Raw genomic sequence first — 21,382 nt, forward strand, 5'->3', positions numbered from 1 at the left:
AATCATCACTATATATAAAACAGATAAACAACAAGGTCCTACTGTATGGCACTATATGAATATGGGAACTATACTCAATATCTTGTAATAACCTATAATGGAAAAGAATCTGAAAAAGGATATATGCACATATATATGTATAACTGATTCATTCTGCTGTACACCTGAAACTAACACAACACTGTAAATCAACTACACTTCAATAAATAAATAAACACATAAAATAGTCCATCATCAACATAGTAGTTACTATTCTTGTTTACATGGACTTTGGCCAGATTTACTCAGGATACCAAAAGGCACAGGGCTGTAGTTTTCTCCCTATTTTATTGTTTTTGCTTTATAATTTATATGATTGTCTTTTCACTTTATCAGGTCATCTTTATATGTCCTTTATTAGTTGTCAAGCATTTAATAACTTTCTCTAATGTTTTGGGATAAGATGAGCTGCAGAAATGGCTAACTGCTACTATCAATCCTGTGTAGAAGATTTTTACTATGAAAACAGTCTATATAAAACCTACTGAAAACATTAATTAAGGTCTTTAAATTTTAATGGAATGGAAAAATAATAGCTTTTTCTTATTACAAAATCAATATATGTTAATTGTTAGAAATTTTGAGGAATACAGACCCATCACTCCCCCCAAAATAGAAAATTAAAATCATCCGTATCCCAGCTTCCACAGATAATCACTGAAAACAATTTGGTGTTTCTAGTATTTTCATATATACATATGTATATGTGTGTATATAAACATATAAGTACAGTCATAATGTACATTGTATTGTATCCTGATATTTTATTTAATATATTGATATTGCTTTTATTGTTATAAAGTATTTTTTTTGTGTGTCAAGATACTCAACGATGTTTAATTAATTTGCTATTGTACATTTACTTTGCTTCTGGATTTTTCCCCATTATAAACAACACATAACATTGTATAAAAAAGTTATAGCTGAATCTCTGAATATATTAATAATTATACAAACAATATTACAGCTAAATGTTTGTATACATTAATAATTATTTCCTTTAGATAAATTCTGAAATGAGTAATTCCTGAGTCAAAAGATATGCAAAATTGTGAGTGTTCTTAAAACAGAACAAAGCTACCATTTATTGAATGCTTACTAAGTGCCAAGCACATTACTATCTTGTCTCATTTAATCCTCACAGCAACTATATCATCCCATTTTATGGGATGGAAAAGGAAGCTTAGAAATCAAATGATTTGCACGGGTGTAGCTGACACTGTCAGTGCCGCTCCTGTCATCTCTGCAGCCAAAGGCTGCTGAGGCAGCACCTGGAACTTTCTGTCTGATGGCTGGCCTCATGGTAAACTGGAATTGCCAGAGAATGTGTCCCTGGAAGCAGCTCTCAACCTACAGAGGCTGCGAATTGGTGGATAAATACACCAGCTCCCTTGTTCCTCCATTGGGATAACTGATCTGTTTCCCAGAGTGTGCCAGCAGGATGGAGTTCCATTGGCGGCAACACACCTTCTGTGGCCTCCTTATTTGGCTTGATGCTTCTGCTTGTGGAACCTCTCCCAGATAAACAACCTGTACTCAAAACCATGTCTCAAAGTCTGCTACTGGGGAACCCAAATCAAAACATCAAGATGGTTAGTTGAATACTAGTGCAAAAATGTCCACCAGAAACTCAAAGAACTCTTTGTGAGCTTTGTAAAAAAAAACCAAACATCTAAATATCTCAAATATCTATTTGAGCAAGAACCATGAGACACATTCAGGCTGCAATCAAAAAGCATTTTGTCACTGCTACATTATGTGATTATTTATTATGAAACTCTAGCACACAGAATCAAGTTAGCCGCACTCTTTAGAGCAGGGCACACTATTGATTTGTGCACGCCCTCTCGATTGTTTTTAATAAATTTTTTTCTCCATTCTCTCTCCCTCTTTTATTCCCTTTCCACTCAAAGGCCCTCTGTAACATGTCACTGAAGAGTTTCTCTGTGGAGTGGGGCTGGCACCACAGGGTAATCATATACTGACTGTCCCCCACCCATCACTCTGAACGAGACTCCACTTCTAACCATAGCTCCTGCTGTTTCACATCCTTGCCAGACTTTGATACTATTTGACCTTCTAAATTTTTTGCCTCTAAGTCACACTTTTATGTAAAAGAATATTAACCTTCTCCCTTGAAACGCTCACAAACGAAAGCTGTTACATACACCTATGTAATCAACCCTCGATTATTCAGGAACTGAACATCATTTTGTGGGTTGGTTAGTTTCTTCATTATCTTCCTTCTCTTTCTCTATCCCTGGCCATCAGCATTGTCATTTAGAAAAAAAGAGGGTCAAAAGAAGACATTCATGAAAAAAACGGTGATTAAATCTTCAACAAGTCGATTTTTATTAGTTATTAACTAAACTTTTACACGTTTATTTAGGGAGAAGGTTGAAATTACTGGGTAAAATAGTTTTTAAATATTTTTAAGTATATAGATTGAATATTAGTAGTATAGGATTAATGCTATTTTTTAGAGTCTAGTATACGTTGTTTTTATTGAGCACTAATATACTGATAATCTCTATAAGTCAATACAGCTGTTAATTGAAGATCAAGAAACTATCTACACTGCAGATACATTTGAGAATACTTTGGATAAGTTTTAAGATGTTGAATGACATTTTTCTTTCTGAAGTTATCCCTCTCATTTTGTAGAGGAAAAATATACAATTTGGCTCGATTTATAATGATGAAGTATGATCTGCACAGGATTGCTGTTTAACCCATCTAATCCTATAATCATCCCTGGCTTCTTGCAGGTGTGATGCCTCTTCTTTGGGGGCCTCTGGATTAACGTTTGCTAACAGCTGTGCCGTTGCCTCTAGGTCTGTCATACAATTAGTCTTGTGATGAACTATGCAGGTTGCTTTATTGCTCCAGAGAACATTTTCATATGCTAGGCCTTGAACTTTAAGGAGTCTACATACATTATGTTCCATATGTCACTATTCGGGATAGTTGATTAGAGTCTCAATTTTCAGAGTCTTGAAGTTCACCCCCTTTAGAATGAACCAAATAGAAATAATTATCCTTCTCTTCATTTTCTCTCAAAGCAGATATCTGAAATTTGTGCACTATTTCTTAAAATGACTGGGAACAAAAATTTCAGCAGCTTTGTAAAGAGCTAGTCTAGCAGCACTTTTTTTTTTTACAAGAAATAATAATAATATTCAGAAAGTTTTGATTAAAGTGGTATTCTAGAGCTCAAGGGAATTTAAAACCAGCTTTCACATTTAAAAAAATAAATAAATTTTATTACTAGAAAATCACTGTTTATATTCATTTAGGCCATGAACTTTCTTTCCTGACATAAAACTTCTTTTCATTTCCGTGAAAGTCTACAACTTGTAAATTTTGCCATACAGATTACTGTTTTTAAAAATACAGACTTCTGGGCTTCCCTGGTGGTGCAGTGGTTGAGAGTCCACCTGCCGATGCGGGGGACACGGGTTCATGCCCCGGTCCGGGAGGATCCCACATGCCGCGGAGCGGCTGGGCCCGTGAGCCATGGCCGCTGAGCCTGCGCATCCGGAGCCTATGCTCCGCAACAGGAGAGGCTACAACAGTGAGAGGCCCGCATACCACACACACACACACACACACACACACACACACACACAAAACAACAAAAAAACAGACTTTTATTTTTTCTTGAGTTTTTAAATTTTTCTATAATGCTTTTGTCATTTAAGTGACAAATACTGTAATTTCTATGAGAAGTACCATTATGTATTCATCATTTAAAAAGAAGAAAAACACACATAATACACATGCTATTTTCCTAAGCTGTAACATTGTAAAGAAAAAGAACCATTAGGAAACCTAAAAAAATAAATAAATAAAGGGTTTAAAGAGAGTTAGCTCCCCATTAACAGGGAAATTTTAAAATTAAAATTTAATTTACAAAGATTTTAGTCTGCAGTCTTTGCTACAGAAATTTTTATTAACTTTTTACTGTAAGGTCATCTGTTTTAATGCTTTAGAAAGGTCATGACTTTAAATACAGAGATAACAGTAGCAAAATTATTAGTAAAACATTTTATGTTTTCATAATCTCCAAATTATTAAAACACATTTTTAACGAGCTACTTAAAATACTATTTTCCAAATAAGGCTAACTGTTCAAAAGGTATTAAATAAGATCAGATGTGGAATACACACATACCATGCTGTAAGTTATTGCTTAATAATTTAGAGTAATAGAATTCTATGATTTGGAAATAAATCCATTTTTTAAAATTAGGAAATATGACTATTTTCTTCTTATATCAGTGTTTTTTCTAATCCTATGACCTTTTTTTGCTTGTCAGATAATGGATATTTTGAACATTTCTCTACTTAGCAAAATGTATGGAATGAAAATGAAGGAAGCACTAATTTGGATAGTGGTTGGGGTGTGTGTGGAGGGTCTACGATGCTGAATAGAAAGAGGCCTGCATGGCGACAACTGGGGGAAATGGGATATGGGACAGCTGCTCCTTTAGATTCCCGAGGAGACTGCTTGAGGTGGGTCATGAGCCAAAAGGATAAGGCGGATAAAAACTCTGATGTAAAGCAGGAAAATGACTGCCGAGTCCCCTGAGCTTACACCTGAACTGTCTCAAGCTGCATGGCGAGCCCTCTGTAGCATGCTTCCCAAGCTGGTGAAGAACTACACAGGACCAGGAGGCGCACTGGCTGCACACAGGACTGTCTGCATGTTTTGTATAATGATAACCAGAGGTCCTCTGGGAGGAGGAGGCCATGTTTCCTCTGTGCCAGCATCTGAGCTCCTCTCAGACACTGAGTCCATTAAACAGGAACAGAAGGGTCAATTTTAGGTAATGATTTCTAATTGCAAGTAAAGACAACTTCTATTGTTGTTGTCGACAGTGAAGAGCTCTGATCTTTAAGAAATGACTCATATTTCTTTTTTGGGGGGGAGATAAATGCCTTTTTTAACTCAAGGAAAAGTTATTAATAAATTAATAAAAAGTTTTCCATAAAATGTTGGTTTATTATATTTCCATTAGAAAAATATGTGCCACTACAAAGATAAATGTAAGCACTATGTAATTTACATATGATACATTTAGTGAATTATGGTTAAGAAAAAAATAAGTACAAAGCAGGAGCTCTCAATAGATACTCAGTAAATATTACCTACTACAGTATCATTGCTGTCATTGCTCAGTGCTAATTATATCATAGCCTGTAGTAATAATGGTACCTTACATCTGAAAACTGTTGATAGTGTAAGGTGTAAAGATACTTTTATTTCTTTTGATTTTCACAAAGATATAGTGAAGCTGTCATCGTCATCCTTATTTTACAAATGAAACTGAGCCTCCAAGAAATTAAGTGACTAAGCTAAGGTCAGCAGCTCGTATGTGGCAGACAGGCCTAAGAGCCATCTCTTCTAACTTCAACTCTCACATGCTCTTTCTACACCGTAGTTACCTTCCTTATAAAGACTATAGCTCAAAACCTACTGTCAGTTCAAATATTTAACCACTTAACAATTAGAGATAACACTTATATGTGAAATCTAAAAAAAAAAAAAGATACAAATGAACTTATTTACAAAACAGAAATAGACTCACAGACATAGAAAATAAACTAATGGTTACAAAAGGGGAAAGGGGGGCATAAATTAGGAATTTGGCATTAACAGATACTACTATATATAAAATAGGTAAACAACAAGGACCTACTGTGTGGCACAGGGAACTATATTTAACATCTTGTAATAACCTATAATGGAAAAGAATCTGGAAAAGAAAAAAAATATATATATATAAAGAATAAATATATATTCATATATATATGTGAATCACTTTGCTGGTACACCTGAAACATTGTATAATAAATCAACTATACTTCAATAAAAAAACAATTAGAGAGATATTGCTATTACAATTGAACTATATTACATAAAGATGATCTTTATCATGTAACATACTTTCTAAATAAAATCCTACTTCCAACAGCTTTTTAAAGACTTTCACCTACATATTTAACATTTTATCCTATGTTAACTGTTGGTTTGGGAATACTTGGGCCTAGAGCAAAAACCAGAAATTGTGATTTCTGTAGATGTTTGACCATCTAGCACTTTGGAAACTAGTTATTTTATGCATATTAATGGTAAAATAATAGTCACAGTTTTCTATATGTTAGGCTTTATGCCACAAACTTTACACATGTTTTCTCACTTAATTTTCACAGAGCTGTGCTGAGTTAGGGAGCAGTATTATTCCCATTTTACAGACGAAGAAACTAATGCTCAGAATCGTCACTTTGCTTATGTAATGTCATATGCTGCGCTGATAGCAGAGCTGGGATTCCATCCTCCATCAGCTGATTTTAAAGTCCACCATCTTAACCATTTCACATTGTCCTCTCTTTTCAAAGAGTTGTTAAATGTACTCTCTAAAAAGCAATTGAGAGTTCCTTATCTGAAGAATGCTAGCATTTACTGCCTTTACTTCACGCAGACTTCTAAGAATCACAGATTTGGTAACAGATGTGAGCATTGTATCCACCCAGGCCACTCTAACTAAATATTATGATACCCTATTAAACTGGTCCTAAACTTCTCACAGTCTAGTACACAGAGCTGAAAGAAGACAGGAAAGGGTGAAAGGCAGATTGAAGAAGCAATTCCTCCTGTAGACAAACTGATTCAGACTATGTGCATTAGTAGGTATGGTCCATCAGAAAGATTTATCATATCATCCTATACTGCAAATGTGAAGAACTTTGCAGAGTAGAAGCATGTGAATGAATGCACCAAAGACCTAAATGAAGATAGAGCCTCAGAGCACCTCTTTCTCCATCTCTCCTTTGCCTTGGTCCTTGGCTTCTTTACTTTCTTTCCATTTCTCTTTTTTTTTTTTTAACTTTTCTTTTCTTTTCACATATAGTTTTCAACAATGTGTCACATAAAGAGCAAGAGAATCAGGCTTCCCTGGTGGCACAGTGGTTGAGAGTCCACCTGCTGATGCAGGGGACACGGGTTCGTGCCCCGGTCCGGGAAGATCCCACATGCCGCGGAGCGGCTGGGCCCGTGAGCCATGGCCGCTGAGCCTGCGCGTCCGGAGCCTGTGCTCCGCAACAGGAGAGGCCACAGCAGTGAGAGGCCCGCGTAAAAAAAAAAAAAAAAGAGCAAGAGAATCAAAAGCAATTCCTGCACGAGTATTTGTTTCCTTTCCCAGCTACTAGTTCTAGCCTGGCCCACTCCTCCTTCCTCCCCCAAACCAGCACCCCATACTGGGCCTCTACTATGCAGATGAGAGTTAGAATTTTGGGGGGGAAGAGTAGGGATAGAAGAAGTAGAAATGAGTCTGCTAAAAAGAACCACAATTTCTTTTTAATTTATTTTATTAAAGTATAGTACTTTACAATGTTGTGTTAATTTCTACTGTATAGCAAAGTGATTCAGCTATACATATATACATATACATTCTTTTCATATTCTTTTCCCTTATGGTTAATCACAGGAAACTATGAATATAGTTCCCGGTACTATACAGTAGGACTTTGTTGTCCGACCATTCCATATATAATAGTTTGCATCTGCTAATCCCAAACTCCCAATCCATCCCTCCCCCACTCCACCTCCCCCTTGGCAACCACAGGTCTGTTCTCAATGTCTGTGAGTCTGTTTCTGTTTCATAGATGGGTTCATCTGCGTCATATTTCAGATTCCACATATAAGTGATATCATATGGTGTCTGACTTACTTCACTTAGTATGATAATCTCTAGGTCCGTCCATGTTGCTGCAAATGGCATTATTTCACTCTTTTTTATGGCTCAGTAGTATTCCATTATATATATATACCACATCTTCTTTATCCATTCATCTGTCCATGGACATTTAGGTTGTTTCCATGTCTTGGCTTATTGTAAATAGTGCTGCTATGAACACTGGGGTGCATGTATGTTTTCGAATTGGAGTTTTCTCTAGATATATGCCCAGGAGTGGGATTGCTGGATCATATGGCAACTCTACTTTGAGTTTTTTGAGGAACCTCCATACTGTTTTCCATAGTGGCTACACTAATTTACTTTCCCACCAATGGTGTATGAGGGTTCCCTTTTCTCCACACCTTCTCCAGCATTTGTTATTGGTAGACTTTTTAATGATGGCCATTCTGACCAGTGTGAGGTGTACCTTATTATAGTTTTGACTTGCATTTCTCTAATAATTAGCAACGTTGAGCATCTTTTCATGTGCCTGTTGAAGAGCCACAATTTCTTGATGTGAGAAAGAAAAGCAGGCAGATGAGAGAGGGAAGGGAGAGGGGTGATTAACCATGTGTGAGTGGAACACAGGAAGGAACTTTGGGGTCCAGAGAGTGACATGAAGATACAGGCTTCAGGATATCTAGAGAAAGACAAATTGAAAAAATTTTTTAAATGGAAGGAGAGAAGAGTCTAAACGATGTTACTGTGAGTTAAGAACTTTACCTCTTGTTCTTTGAGGACAAGTAAGGAGAAATTGATATTACTTTCCTTTTAGCTTGGTGGATGTTTTCCTTTTAATATGGTATTCCACCAAGAGAGCCATGAAGAACTCACATTTATTCGGGTTGCATCATGGTTTCATGGTAGATAAAAATCTTCACTTATAAAAGTGACCAAAAGGAAAATTTGTTTTATGTATGTTACCTTAGAATCTGCCAAGGCATGTATGTGTCAGCTAGATTACCATTTAGATGAAGAACCCACTGTCATCAAGGACGGAGTGACTTTTAAGGGAGAAGGTATCAAATTGAACACAGAAGAAACTAAATGGAAACAACTGTAAGAATCCCCAAACTTTCTGTGCCTTAAACATTACAAATCAAATAAATCATCCTTTGTTAAAAATGCCTGCTGATATATAATAGCTTTGTCTTTGTTTGCATCTCTTGAGTTAAAATAATAACTAAAATTTAATTATAATTACTTCGTGAAAACTTAAGAATATATCATTTCACAAATATGACCCATACCCTCCGTTGTTAATATTTACGTACAATCCATTAGCTGCTAGAATATTAGTGTAACTATTTTTTTCTGCTACATCGTTTACATGCATTTCTCTATGGGATGCTGCTGATGAGGCTAGAGATTTGGGTTAACCATGCATACAAGCTAACAGCAATATTAGAAGCATTCTAAGTTATTATAAAGATGCTGACATGTCTTCAAACATACAAATAGCTACTGTTTTGTATATGGAATAATTAAATGCTAGGACAAGAATTTTGTACTACAAAAGCAAAATCAATATGGTGAATTTTTCTTTCACAGTATAATTTTTGATAGGCTACATTATCACTAAACAATGGGAAGCAAATAACTCACTGAATGTACCGAAGACAAAGTAAAGTTGATGTTCCTAAGATTAGTAAGTGGAATAGAGCATTTAGAGAGAAAGAAAATTCGTGCATGAAAACAATTGACTACGATAGGACCATCATCCTTTTTCTTAAAATAACTTTATGGTTGCAGTATTTGATTGTGGGAGCTGGGCCAACTTTGCATAAGGTCTTTTTTTTTTTTTTTTTCTGCGGTACGCGGGCCCTCTGGTTGCGGAGCACAGGCTCCGGACGCGCAGGCTCAGCGGCCATGGCTCACGGGCCCAGCCGCTCCGCGGCATGTGGGATCTTCCCGGACCGGGGCACGAACTCGTGTCCCCTGCATCGGCAGGCGGACTCCCAACCACTGCGCCACCAGGGAAGCCCTGCATAAGGTCTTGAATGTGATTTTTGGTAAAATATTTTTCTCTCTGAAATCTTAGGACTTCATAAGATACATTTTTTTTTTTCTTTTTTTTGCGGTACAAGGGCCTCTCCCTGCTGTGGCCTCTCCCGCCGCAGAGCACAGGCTCCGGATGCGCAGGCCCAGCGGCAACGGCTCACGGGCCCAGCCGCTCCGCGGCACGTGGGATCCTCCCGGACCGGGGCACAAACCCCTGTCCCCCGCATCGGCAGGCGGACTCCCAACCACTGCGCCACCAGGGAAGCCCTCATAAGATATATTTACTTTCTAAAATTCAGAATCTACTCTACTTGGAACATTTTCAGGTGGAAATTGATGATGGCCAAAGGGAATTACTACTTCTTTCCTCAGCACCTGATTGATATAAGTGGGTAGCTTTCTCCTCTTTAAATGTCAGTGTCTCTGTGACCTGCTGCACAGGTTTATTACAGGAACTATCACTTCTCTTCACCAAATGCCCTTTTCTCATTAGTAGATTTCAGCCCTAAATAAATCCATTATTTGTTTTTAACTTAGTGCTAGTCCGTCATTCAGTAAAGAATGCTTGGTCAGCAAGGAATGGATGACCAAACCTTATTTATATACTTGTCAACATATTCTTCTATTACATGTATTAATCATTTATTAATAAATTAAAGCTTTTCAATTGAGATACATTAGCAAAATTTCAGAGTCCCTTCTGTTTCAGATCATCAGAACCATTAATTAGGGATATTTACTTGTGACAGGTTTCTCTAAGCCAAGATTCTTTGAAAAATTCACGTAAAAATCTTTAAACAGATGAACAACATTACTGGAAGGGAGAAGAAATTTGTTAGAGGTAGTGGTTGAATCTAGGGGCAAGATCCTGAAAATTGGAAAATATTCCAAATTATCAACTTAAAATACAAGTGAGAGAATAAAAACAGTGTACAGAATTGATGATGAGATAGACTGAATATGAAAAGGCAATGTTAAATCTAACTGGACAGCTTCTCACACTGGTTCCCACATGACGAAGCTGATTTCAAGGCATTCTTACTGCCCTCCAGAACTACAGTGTGACAGAAACACCATCGATGCTTTAGAACAGATGAAGATAGTGTTGGTAATACTGCACAGGGTGGGAAAGTAGGATAAAAAAGGACTTCAAAAGAAAAATTCTTTTTTTATGTGTTGAATTTTTACCTTGTGATTAGATAACCAGGCAGATACCTAATCAACCAATCAGGGAATCAATCTTATTTATTAATTGATCATGTAATTCTTCTTTTACAATACATTCACTAAATAAGGTGTGGGTTTCCAATAGACATCTTGTAAACTAGAAGCCATGCCTTCAGATGGAAAGCAGCTGCAGAAGGAAAGACAGGCTGTAGTTTGCAAATAGAAAACAGATCACTAGGTTATACGATCACCTTCACCAAGTCCAGAAAGAAAAAAGTGAAAAGGCACAGGGAACTCTATTCAGTATCCTGTGATAAACCATAATGGAAAAGAATATGAAAAAGAATGTATTATATACGTATAACTGAGTCACTTTGCTGTTCAGCAGAAATTAACACAACATTGTGTATCAACTGTACTTCAATAAAATAAATTTTAGAAAAACTGAAAGGGGATTCAAACTCAAGTCTGAAGAATGTCCTTTTATATCTGAAAGGAAGGAGGGAAAAGTGGCTAAAGTAAGATACTAGAGAGAATGAAAAGATGGCGGCCATCTATCTGAAATCAAAGCAAGATGTCAGGTTTTGTGGGAACTAATTTCAGTGCAACAGCAAAAACACGCTGCCCTCTAAAATCAGCCCGAGCTGGAAGACCTCCATGCCCCGAATCAGGTACAACTGTTCAGTGTCCATTCTCCACCCAGCCACACCCCAGTGCCAAATTCCCATTCTCTGGTGATTCCCTGGTACCTGTTTCCTGCCTCCTGTTTTCCAGCTGTGAATCTGATGCCTTTTCGAGTTTGCTCTTAGCATCTTGTATCCAGACCTGACAACAGATTCTTCACTGGCACTGCAGCTCTGCCTGTGGGTCTGGCTCAAATCTTATGCTCGATTCCTGCAAATTCTCAGTTCTGGGTGAGCTGTGTTCCAAAAAGGTAACAATATTCTGCCTCAAGCAAGTCCCTGGTTCTTCCCTACCACACAGGCTACTCTTGACAGTAGCAGTGAGCCAAGGCCTGGAATATGGCCTGCCTGGTTTTCCAAAGACTCTGCCCTGCCTGGAGAGTTACATGACAAGAATGAACTAACCTTGACTCTCAGTGAGGTACATGCCTGGGTAAGGGGGTTGAGATCTTACTGGAAATATCTGCAAGGGGCTCTCTCATTCCAGCCCCAAACAGGGATAGGAGACAGAAGGAATGTGCTCATTTCTCTCCTTTAGACATGCTGGTTTCCTTGGCTTATATGCCATCATCTATTCCTGGTTTTCCTGCTACCTCTCCAGAGACACTGCTTAATCTCCTTGGCACCTCCTTCTCCCAGCTTGGCCCTTGAACTTTTTCATTCAACATTAACTGTCTCTAGGAAATCTCCTCCACTCAACAATTTCAATATGCTGAAAACTTGCAAATTTATACAGCCTCAAATTTACACAGCATCTTCAATCCAGACCTCCTCTTGAGCTCCAGGCCCACATATACCACTGTCTATAGACCTCTCTTTGGCTATCTCAAAAACTCCTCAAACTCAACATATTCAAAACTGAACTCCTCGTTTACCCCCAAGCCTGGGTGTCCTGTGGCATCCCCCACCAGAGGCCATGCAGCTCTCCAGCCAGGAACCTAGGCCCATCTGGACCCCACTGTCTCCTGCACCTCCCAGATTTAATCTAATTCCAAGTCCTCCAGAACTTCTGAATCTATTTCCTTCCATATTCACTACTACTACTAAAGCCCAGAGACTTAGTTGATTAGTGTAAAAATAATAAAAGCTACTAATTATCAAAAGTTTTTATATACCAGGCAGGCACTCTTTTAAAACTTGATATAAATTGTCTTTTCTAATAATCCTATTATTAGTTTCCTAGGACTGAAGTAACAAGGCAAACTAAATGGCTCAAAAATAAAGGAATGCAAGAGAGTTCCCTTTTCTCCGCACCCTCTCCAGCATTTATTGTTTGTAAAATTTTTGATGATGGCCATTCTGACCGGTGTGAGGTGATGCCTCACTGTAGTTTTGATTTGCATTTCTCTAATAATTAGTGATGTTGAGCATCCTTTCATGTGTTTGTTGGCAATCTGTATATCTTCTTTGGAGAAATGTCTGTTTAGGTCTTCTGCCCATTTTTGGATTGGGTTGTTTGTTATTTTGATATTGAGCTGCATGAGCTGCTTGTATATTTTGGAGATTAATCCTTTGTCAGTTGCTTCATTTGCAAAGCGTTGCCTTTTCATCTTGTTTATGGTTTCCTTTGCTGTGCTTTTAGGTTTCATTAGGTCCCATTGTTTATTTTTGTTTTTATTTCCCTTTCTCTAGGAGGTGGGTCAAAAAGGATCTTGCTGTGATTTATGTCATAGAGTGTTCTGCCTATGTTTTCCTCTAAGAGTTTTATAGTGTCTGGCCTTACATTTAGGTCTTTAATCTATTTTGAGTTTTGTGTATGGTGTTAGGGAGTGTTCTAATTTCATTCTCTTACATGTAGCTTTCCAGTTTTCCCAGCACCACTTATTGAAGAGGCTGTCTTTTCTCCATTGTATATTCTTGCCTCCTTTATCAAAGATAAGGTGACCATACATGCATGGGTTTATCTCTGGGCTTTCTATCCGGTTCCATTGATCTATATTTCTGTTTTTGTGTCAGTACCATACTGTCTTGATTACTGTAGCTTTGTAGTATAGTCCGAAGTCCAGGAGCCTGATTTCTCCAGCTCCGTTTTTCTTTCTCAAGAGTCCTTTGACTATTCGGGGTCTTTTTTGTTTCTATACAAACTGTGCAATTTTCTGTTCTAGTTCTGTGAAAAATGTCATTGGTAGTTTGATAGGGGTTGCATTGAATCTGTAGATTGCTTTGGGTAGTGTAGTCATTTTCACAGTGTTGATTCTTCCAATCCAAGAACATGGTATATCTCTCCATCTGTTTGTATCATCTTTAATTTCTTTCATCAGTGTCTTATAGTTGGAATGTAAATTGATACAGCCACTATGGAGAACAGTATGGAGATTTCCTAAAAAACTAAAAATAGAACTACCATATAACCCAGAAATCCCACTACTGGGCATATACCCTGAGAAAGCCATAATTCAAAGAGTCATGTACCACAATGTTCATTGCAGCACTATTTGCAATAGTCAGGACATGAAAGCAACCTAAGTGTCCATCAACAGATGAATGGATAAAGAAGATGTGGCACATATATACAATGGAATATTACTCAGCCATAAAAAGAAACGAAATTGAGTTATTCGTAATGAGGGGGATGGACCTAGAGTCTGTCATACAGAGTGAAGTAAGTCAGAAAGAGAAAAACAATTACCGTATGCTATCACATATATATGGAATCTAAAAAAAAAAAAAAGATTCTGAAGAAACTAGGGGCAGTACAGTAATGAAGATGCAGACATAGAGAATGGACTTGTGGACATGGGGAGGGGGAAGGGTAAGCTGGGAAGAAGTGACAGAGTGGCATGGACATATGTACACTACCAAATATAAAATAGATAGCTAGTGGGAAGCAGCCGCATAGCACAGGGAGATCAGCTCGGTGCTTTGTGACCACCTAGAAGGGTGGGATAGGGAGGGTGGGAGGGAGACCAAGAGGGAGGGGATATGGGGATATATGTGTATGTATAGCTGATTCACTTTACTATACAGTAGAAACTAACACAACAATGTAAAGCAATTACACTCCAATAAAGATGTTAAAAGTAAAATAAAGGAATGGATTCTTTCACAGTTTTGAAGCCCAGCAATCTGAAATCAAAGGGTTGGCAGGACCATGTTCTTATGGGGAGGGGATCCTTCCTGTCTCTTCCAGCTTCTGGTGGCTCCAGGCATCCCTTGACTTGTGGCACTGCAACTTCAATCTCTACCACCATCTTCACAGGGACTTGTCTTCTGCGGGCATGTCTTCTTGTCTTCTGTCTGTTTCAAACCTCCGTCTGCCTTTTTCTTATAAGGACCCTGTCACTGGATTTAGAGCCCAGCCAGAAAATCCAGCACAATGATCACCTCATCTCAAGAGCCTTAACTTAATTACCTCTGCAAAGACCTTTTTTCTAAGTATGGTAAAATTCATAGATTCCAGGGGTTAGAAAGTGGACATATCTTTTTAAAACACCATTCAACCCCCCAAAAAGTAAATACACTTATTAGTTGAGTCAGTTGAGACTTAGAGAATTTACGGGATTTGTCCAAGGTCACACAGTTAATATGAATGTGAGCTTCACATTTGATTTATGGCTTCCTTACCTCCAGAAAAATAATTTCAATACTTTTCTGAAAGGAGTAACAGTATCAAGAAATTTGTCACTTGGATGCCAAATGCTGCTTCTTAAATACGTTCATTACTAGACTATGCTACACCACTAGTGTTATCTTCCAAAACTATAGATCAGATCCATCATGCCTGGCATGTTGTCTGTCACTTAGAAGGTGCTCAATAAACAGTTGTCAGTAAATGAATGAGATCATGCCACCAGCCTCATCAAAGTCACCAAACATTCCACACGGCTTAAAAAATAAGCTTCACATTCCAACAAAGCATTCAAGACCCTCCAACCCTCCAAAAGATTAAAACGTATAATCCCGGAATTACGATGAATTCCTAATTCTTAGAAAGGCTGTACTGAGAATGAGTACAGCCTTTCTAAGAATGTCCAGAAACCATACGAGAAGAAATTGATAAATTTGGCCACACACATATCTAAAAGTTGATGGAAGAATTTCATAATAAGGCCAAAAAACAGTGGCCTGGAAAAATATTCCCAACATGTATTAATACATATGCCTAATTTCCTAAAGATATACATAGCTCCTGAGGAAACAGGCATCTTCATTTATTGTTGTGTGACAATAAACTTGTTAAGCTTCTTTGAAGGGAAGATTAGAAATAAAAAGAAACTTATCTTTAAATTCATATCCTCTCCTCTTTGAACCAGCATTTCCACCCTTAGGAATTTATTCTGTAGATCTTCTCTCACTTTGGCACAAAGCTATTCACTGCTATACCCTTTGTGAAACAAAACTGATTGGAAATAACCTAAATGCCCACCAATAGGAGATAGTTAAATCCATTACAGTACAACTATATCATGGGATACTATGAGTCTCTTTTAAAATGAGGCATGTCTATATATACATTAGTATGGAGGAAGTTAACTCAGGGGACAGAACAGTGTGTATAAAACGTTACCATTTTGTAAACAACAAAAAGGACACACATATATATATGCACCTATATGCCAGGCATACCTATGAATATTTTTGGAAGGATAAGCCAGAAACTTGTAACTGTATTTGCCTTTGAGAAAAGAACTGTGAGACTGAGTACAGGGACAGAAGGAAGATTTATTTTTCACTGTAAACTCTATTGTATTGTTTGAATTTATTTTGCCATGTGCCTGCCATGTGATAGAGAGACAGAGGGAATCTATAAGCTAATTTTCACCTAATTTTCCAACTTGATCTCCTACTGTATCCTATCTTGTACATGACAATTCATTGCTTCTCAAACCCACTGACTATGATCATATTGAGAGTGTGGGAGTGTGTGTGTGTCTAATATGCTATCATCCTTGACTCTCACGCTTTCTGCCTGTATAAATCCTGCCCCTCAAAAGCTCTTCTGTGCAACCTTCCTGATCTTCAGTGTTGAAACTAACTACTCTGAACTCAGAAAACGCCTGTTCATCCTGCTTTGAATTATAGTTGTTTACAAGTTGGTCCCCCTCACTCGACTAGCTCCTAAAGGGAAATGTGCATCTTGTTGGCCTCTGTGTTCCTCAAAGTACCTGGAACACAACAGCCTTGCTGTGTGCATGTCATTAACTAAAAAATATTAAGTAGAAGAGTCAACTAGGAAAACCCAAGTCTCTTACTATTAAACCCAATTTTAAGGATGATAGAGAAAAATATTTAGCCCAATCACAGAAATGCTATTTAGCATGAATATCTAAAAGAGCCAACAAGAGATCCTCAAAGCTGAAAAATAAAGCCAATACTTCTTATCGAATAGGATTATTACATGAGATGTATGTGAAATTCAATAAGAAGTTACAGTTGGAATATATTAGAGGTAAGAGAAGAATGAAAGAAAAATGATTTCAGTTTTAATATGGAAAAGATAGCTCTTGACATTTTGTTTTTTGGGTTTTTTAGTCAAACACACCAAGCCTGGTCATAAGATAGGCAAACACTGATTTTTATCCTGAAGCAGGTTACTTCTCAGATTGGGACTAGCAATGCCTTCCACCTTTGCAGCCCGCCTTCCCCCCGCTCCCCACACACAAAGGAAAGGTTCACTGTAATGCAATTCAATCTATTGCTTATTAACTACAGTTTTTTCTAAGAAAACTTTCTCAGATCATATTATGTGTGCCGTAATTTTTTTTTTACTATTTACTTTTTGCTGTCATTTAAACCCATTTCCTCTTGTCCTTGGTGATATAGGAGTGGAGGGTCCCATTACTCCATATATTTAACTTTCATCAATAAAACCAATTTTTAATGCTTCTAGAATAGTGCTATTCTGCTTTAGTCTCTATAAATAGGTACATTGACATCCAGCCCACCCCATTTCTGTTGGCCTTATAACAACATACAATAAAAAATATAAAACAAACATAATAAAATAGAACAAATATAATAAAATAAAAATTAAAAGTGATAGTGATTAAAGTCAACTTGAACTTACTGCTAATGCTGTTTCATACTCTCCAGCAGCCAAGTGCGCTAAGCCCAAGTAATAGGAAGCTTCTTCTTCCATCTTTTTGTCATTTCCTAAAACGAAAATGTAGAAAAAATCATTATGGTATTAAAGAAATTGGTTTATTACAACAAACAGAATCTTTGCTTTTTAACAGAGTAGAAAGTTATTATAACAAAGTATACAGATTTATATCAACAATCTCTGAAACCTAACTGTGTACTCATCAAAAAGGCTGACGTTGGAGAAAAGGGAACACTCTTGCACTGCTGGTGGGAATGTGAATTGGTTCAGCCACTATGGAGAACAGTATGGAGGGTCCTTAAAAACTACAGATAGAACTACCATACGATCCAGCAGTCCCACTACTGGGCATATACCCTGAGAAAACCATAATTCAAAAAGAGTCACGTACCAAAATGTTCATTGCAGCTCTATTTACGATAGCCCGGAGATGAAAACAACCTAAGTGCCCATCATCGGATGAATGCATAAAGAAGATGTGGCACATATATACAATGGAATATTACTCAGCCATAAAAAGAAACGAAATTGAGTTATTTGTAGTGAGGTGGATGGACTTAAGAGTCTGTCATACAGAGTGAAGTAAGTCAGAAAGAGAAAGACAAATACCGTATGCTAACACATATATATGGAATTTAAGAAAAAAAATGTCATGAAGAACCTAGGGGTAAGACAGGAATAAAGACACAGACCTACTGGAGAACGGACTTGAGGATATGGGGAGGGGGAAGGGTGAGCCGTGACAGGGCGAGAGAGAGGCATGGACATATATACACTACCAAACGTAAGGTAGATAGCTAGTGGGAAGCAGCTGCACAGCACAGGGAGATCAGCTCGGTGCTTTGTGACCGCCTGGAGGGGTGGGATAGGGAGGGTGTGAGGGAGGGAGACGCAAGAGGGAAGGGATATGGGAACATATGTATATGTATAACTGACTCACTTTGTTATAAAGCAGAAACTAACACACCATTGTAAAGCAATTATACCCCAATAAAGATGTTAAAAAAAAAAAAAAAGGCTGATGTTAATACAATTTACCTGGTCACAGATAATAAGTGAGTAACATGCATTAGCAATATAATTATGAGGAGTTTCCCTCTACATACAAAACCCAGTATTAGCATTTTGACATTCATATATAAATTCCATGCCGGTCCACCATGTAAAACCTATAGTCATTCATCATAGCTGCGACTACATATGTGAAATAATTGATAAAGAGTATCAGCCTGGGCTTCCCTGGTGGCGCAGTGGTTGAGAATCCGCCTGCCGATGCAGGGGACGCGTGTTCGTGTCCCGGTCCAGGAAGATCCCACGTGCCGCGGAGCGGCTGGGCCCGTGAGCCATGGCCACTGGGCCTGCGCGTCCGGAGCCTGTGCTCCGCAATGGGAGAGGCCACAACAGTGAGAGGCCCGTGTACCGCAAAAAAGAAACAAAAAAAAGTTGATTTTATTTCTACACACGAGCAATGAACACTCTGAAAATAAAAGAAAAAAATTCCATTTTCAACAGCATCAAAAAGTATAAAATATTAGAAATAAATGTAACAAACCAAGGGCAAAATGTGTACACTGAAAACTATAAAACATCATTAAAAGAAATTAGATAACATGTAAATAGACTGAGAACCATATTCATGAATTGGAAGACAGTGTGAAGATAGCGATATTTCCCAAACTGATCTACAAATTCAATGCAATCCCTATCAAAATCCCAGCTGTCATTTTTGGAGAAGTAGACAGACTGATCCTAAACATCATGTGGAAATATAAGCAATGTGGAAGGACCAAAACAATATTGAAAAAGGACAATTTGGAAGACTCGCACTTTCCAATTTTAAAACTTACTACAAAACCACAATAAAAAATATGTAGTAGTAGAATAAGGACAGACATGAGGATCACTGCAATAGAATTAAGAATCCAGAAAACAACCCTCACATTTATGGTCAATTATTTTTAACAAGGGTCCCAAGACAATTTATTGAGAAAGAACAGCATTTTCAACAACTGGTACTGGGGCAACTGGATATCCACATACAAAACGTGAAGTTGGACCCTCTTGACATCACACACACACACACATACACACACCTAAATATAGGAGTTAAAACTATAAAACTCTTAGAATAAAGTGCAGAAGTAAATCTTCATGAGTTTGGATTAGTGGAAGCCTTCTTAGTTATGAAACCAAAACCACAAACAACAAAAGAAAAAACAAATTACTTTGCACTTTATCAAATTAAAAACTCGGGCTTCAATGGATACCATCAGAAGTGAAAAGAAACCAAATCTGATGAAGGACTTGCATCTAGAATATTAGAGGATTCTTGTAACTCAATAATAAAAGGACAAAATAATCCAATTAAAAATGGGCAAAGGAACTGAATAGACATTTCTGCAAAGAAGATATACAAATGGGCAATAAGCACGTGAAAAGATGATCAACAGCATTAACCAACAGGGAGATGCAAAATAAATTCACAGTGAGATATCACTTTATACCTACTAAGATGACTACAATAAAAAGACAGAAAGTAACAAGTACTGGTGAGGATGTGGCTAAATTGAAACCCTTTATACATTGTTGATGGGAATGTAAAATGATTCAGCAACTTGGGAAAACTCTTTGCCAGTTCCTCAAGAAGTTAAACATAGAATTGTACCACCCAGCAATGCCACGTCTACGTATATACCCAAAGGAACTGAAAACACGTACACAGATGTTCATAGTAGCATTAATCATAATAGACAAAAGGTGGGAACAACGTAAATGTCCATCAACTGATGAATGGATAAAGAAAATGTGATACAACCATACAATAGTGTATTATTTGGCCATAAAAATGAATGAAGTAGTGATACCATCTACAAGATGGATGAACCTTGAAAACATGATGCTAAGTGAAAGAAGCTGGACTCAAAAAAATACACATAGCATGATTCCATCTGTGTGAACTATCCAGAAGAGGTAAATCCACAGAGACGTAAAGTAGATTAATGGTTGCTAGGGCATAGGGGAAGGAGGGTATGGGGAATGCCTTCTAATGAGTATGGGGTCAGTATTGATGTTTGTACAACTTTGTGGATTTATTAAAGAGCACTGATGTCTGAAAGATGAAAATAATAGATAATAGACTCATGAGACCACTGTATGGCTGGTACTATACTCGTGCATTACACCAAGGTGTCCTAACTAAGGTGCACAGTGGATGTCGGTCCTCCTTAAGTACCATGTAAATCAATGTGCGAGGCAGGCGTTATCCATGCAATCGTCAGCTTGCTGCTTCAGGTTCCCTGACCAAAGTAGGAGACAACAGTAAGAAGGGATGCTTTGTCCTAGAGCATTTCAGCGGCTGTCAGAGCTCTGTAAAATGCTCTGCAATCTTTTAACCTGTCTACTATCTTATATGAAAAACATGGGCACAAATATTTATTGGCTTTAAAAGATATTTAAAATTATTACAGCAGAAGAAGCAAATTTTCTCCTATTCTCTTCATCTGTCCTTCAGAAAGTGAGAGATGCTTTCAGAAAGGAGACGGCTTGGCAGGCTCTGACTATTGGAAGAGGGCCTAGGAACCTTGCTTTCTTTGTGAACAACCTTACAATTTAGCAAATGTGAACCTAAAGTGAAATACCTTTTCCTACCTGATAACATTAACTTACATTAAAAGTCCACATAGGAACTTCCGGGAAGATGGCGGAAGAGT

General features: G+C 37.7%; 1 protein-coding gene across 1 annotated transcript in view; it reads right to left on the bottom strand.

Moving 5' to 3' along the window:
- The window catches only part of TTC29 (tetratricopeptide repeat domain 29), a 357,551-nt gene that overhangs the window by 59,639 nt on the left and 276,530 nt on the right, over positions 1-21,382 (bottom strand). Inside the window, exon 10 of the mRNA XM_029234687.1 lies at positions 17,637-17,722. Within this exon, the coding sequence (XP_029090520.1) occupies positions 17,637-17,722 (86 nt within the window). The remainder of the gene's footprint in view (positions 1-17,636; positions 17,723-21,382) is intronic.

The sequence above is a fragment of the Monodon monoceros genome, unplaced genomic scaffold (assembly GCF_005190385.1).
Source record: "Monodon monoceros isolate NGI ecotype Baffin Bay Population unplaced genomic scaffold, NGI_Narwhal_1 Super_Scaffold_20, whole genome shotgun sequence".
Lineage (NCBI taxonomy): Eukaryota > Metazoa > Chordata > Mammalia > Artiodactyla > Monodontidae > Monodon > Monodon monoceros.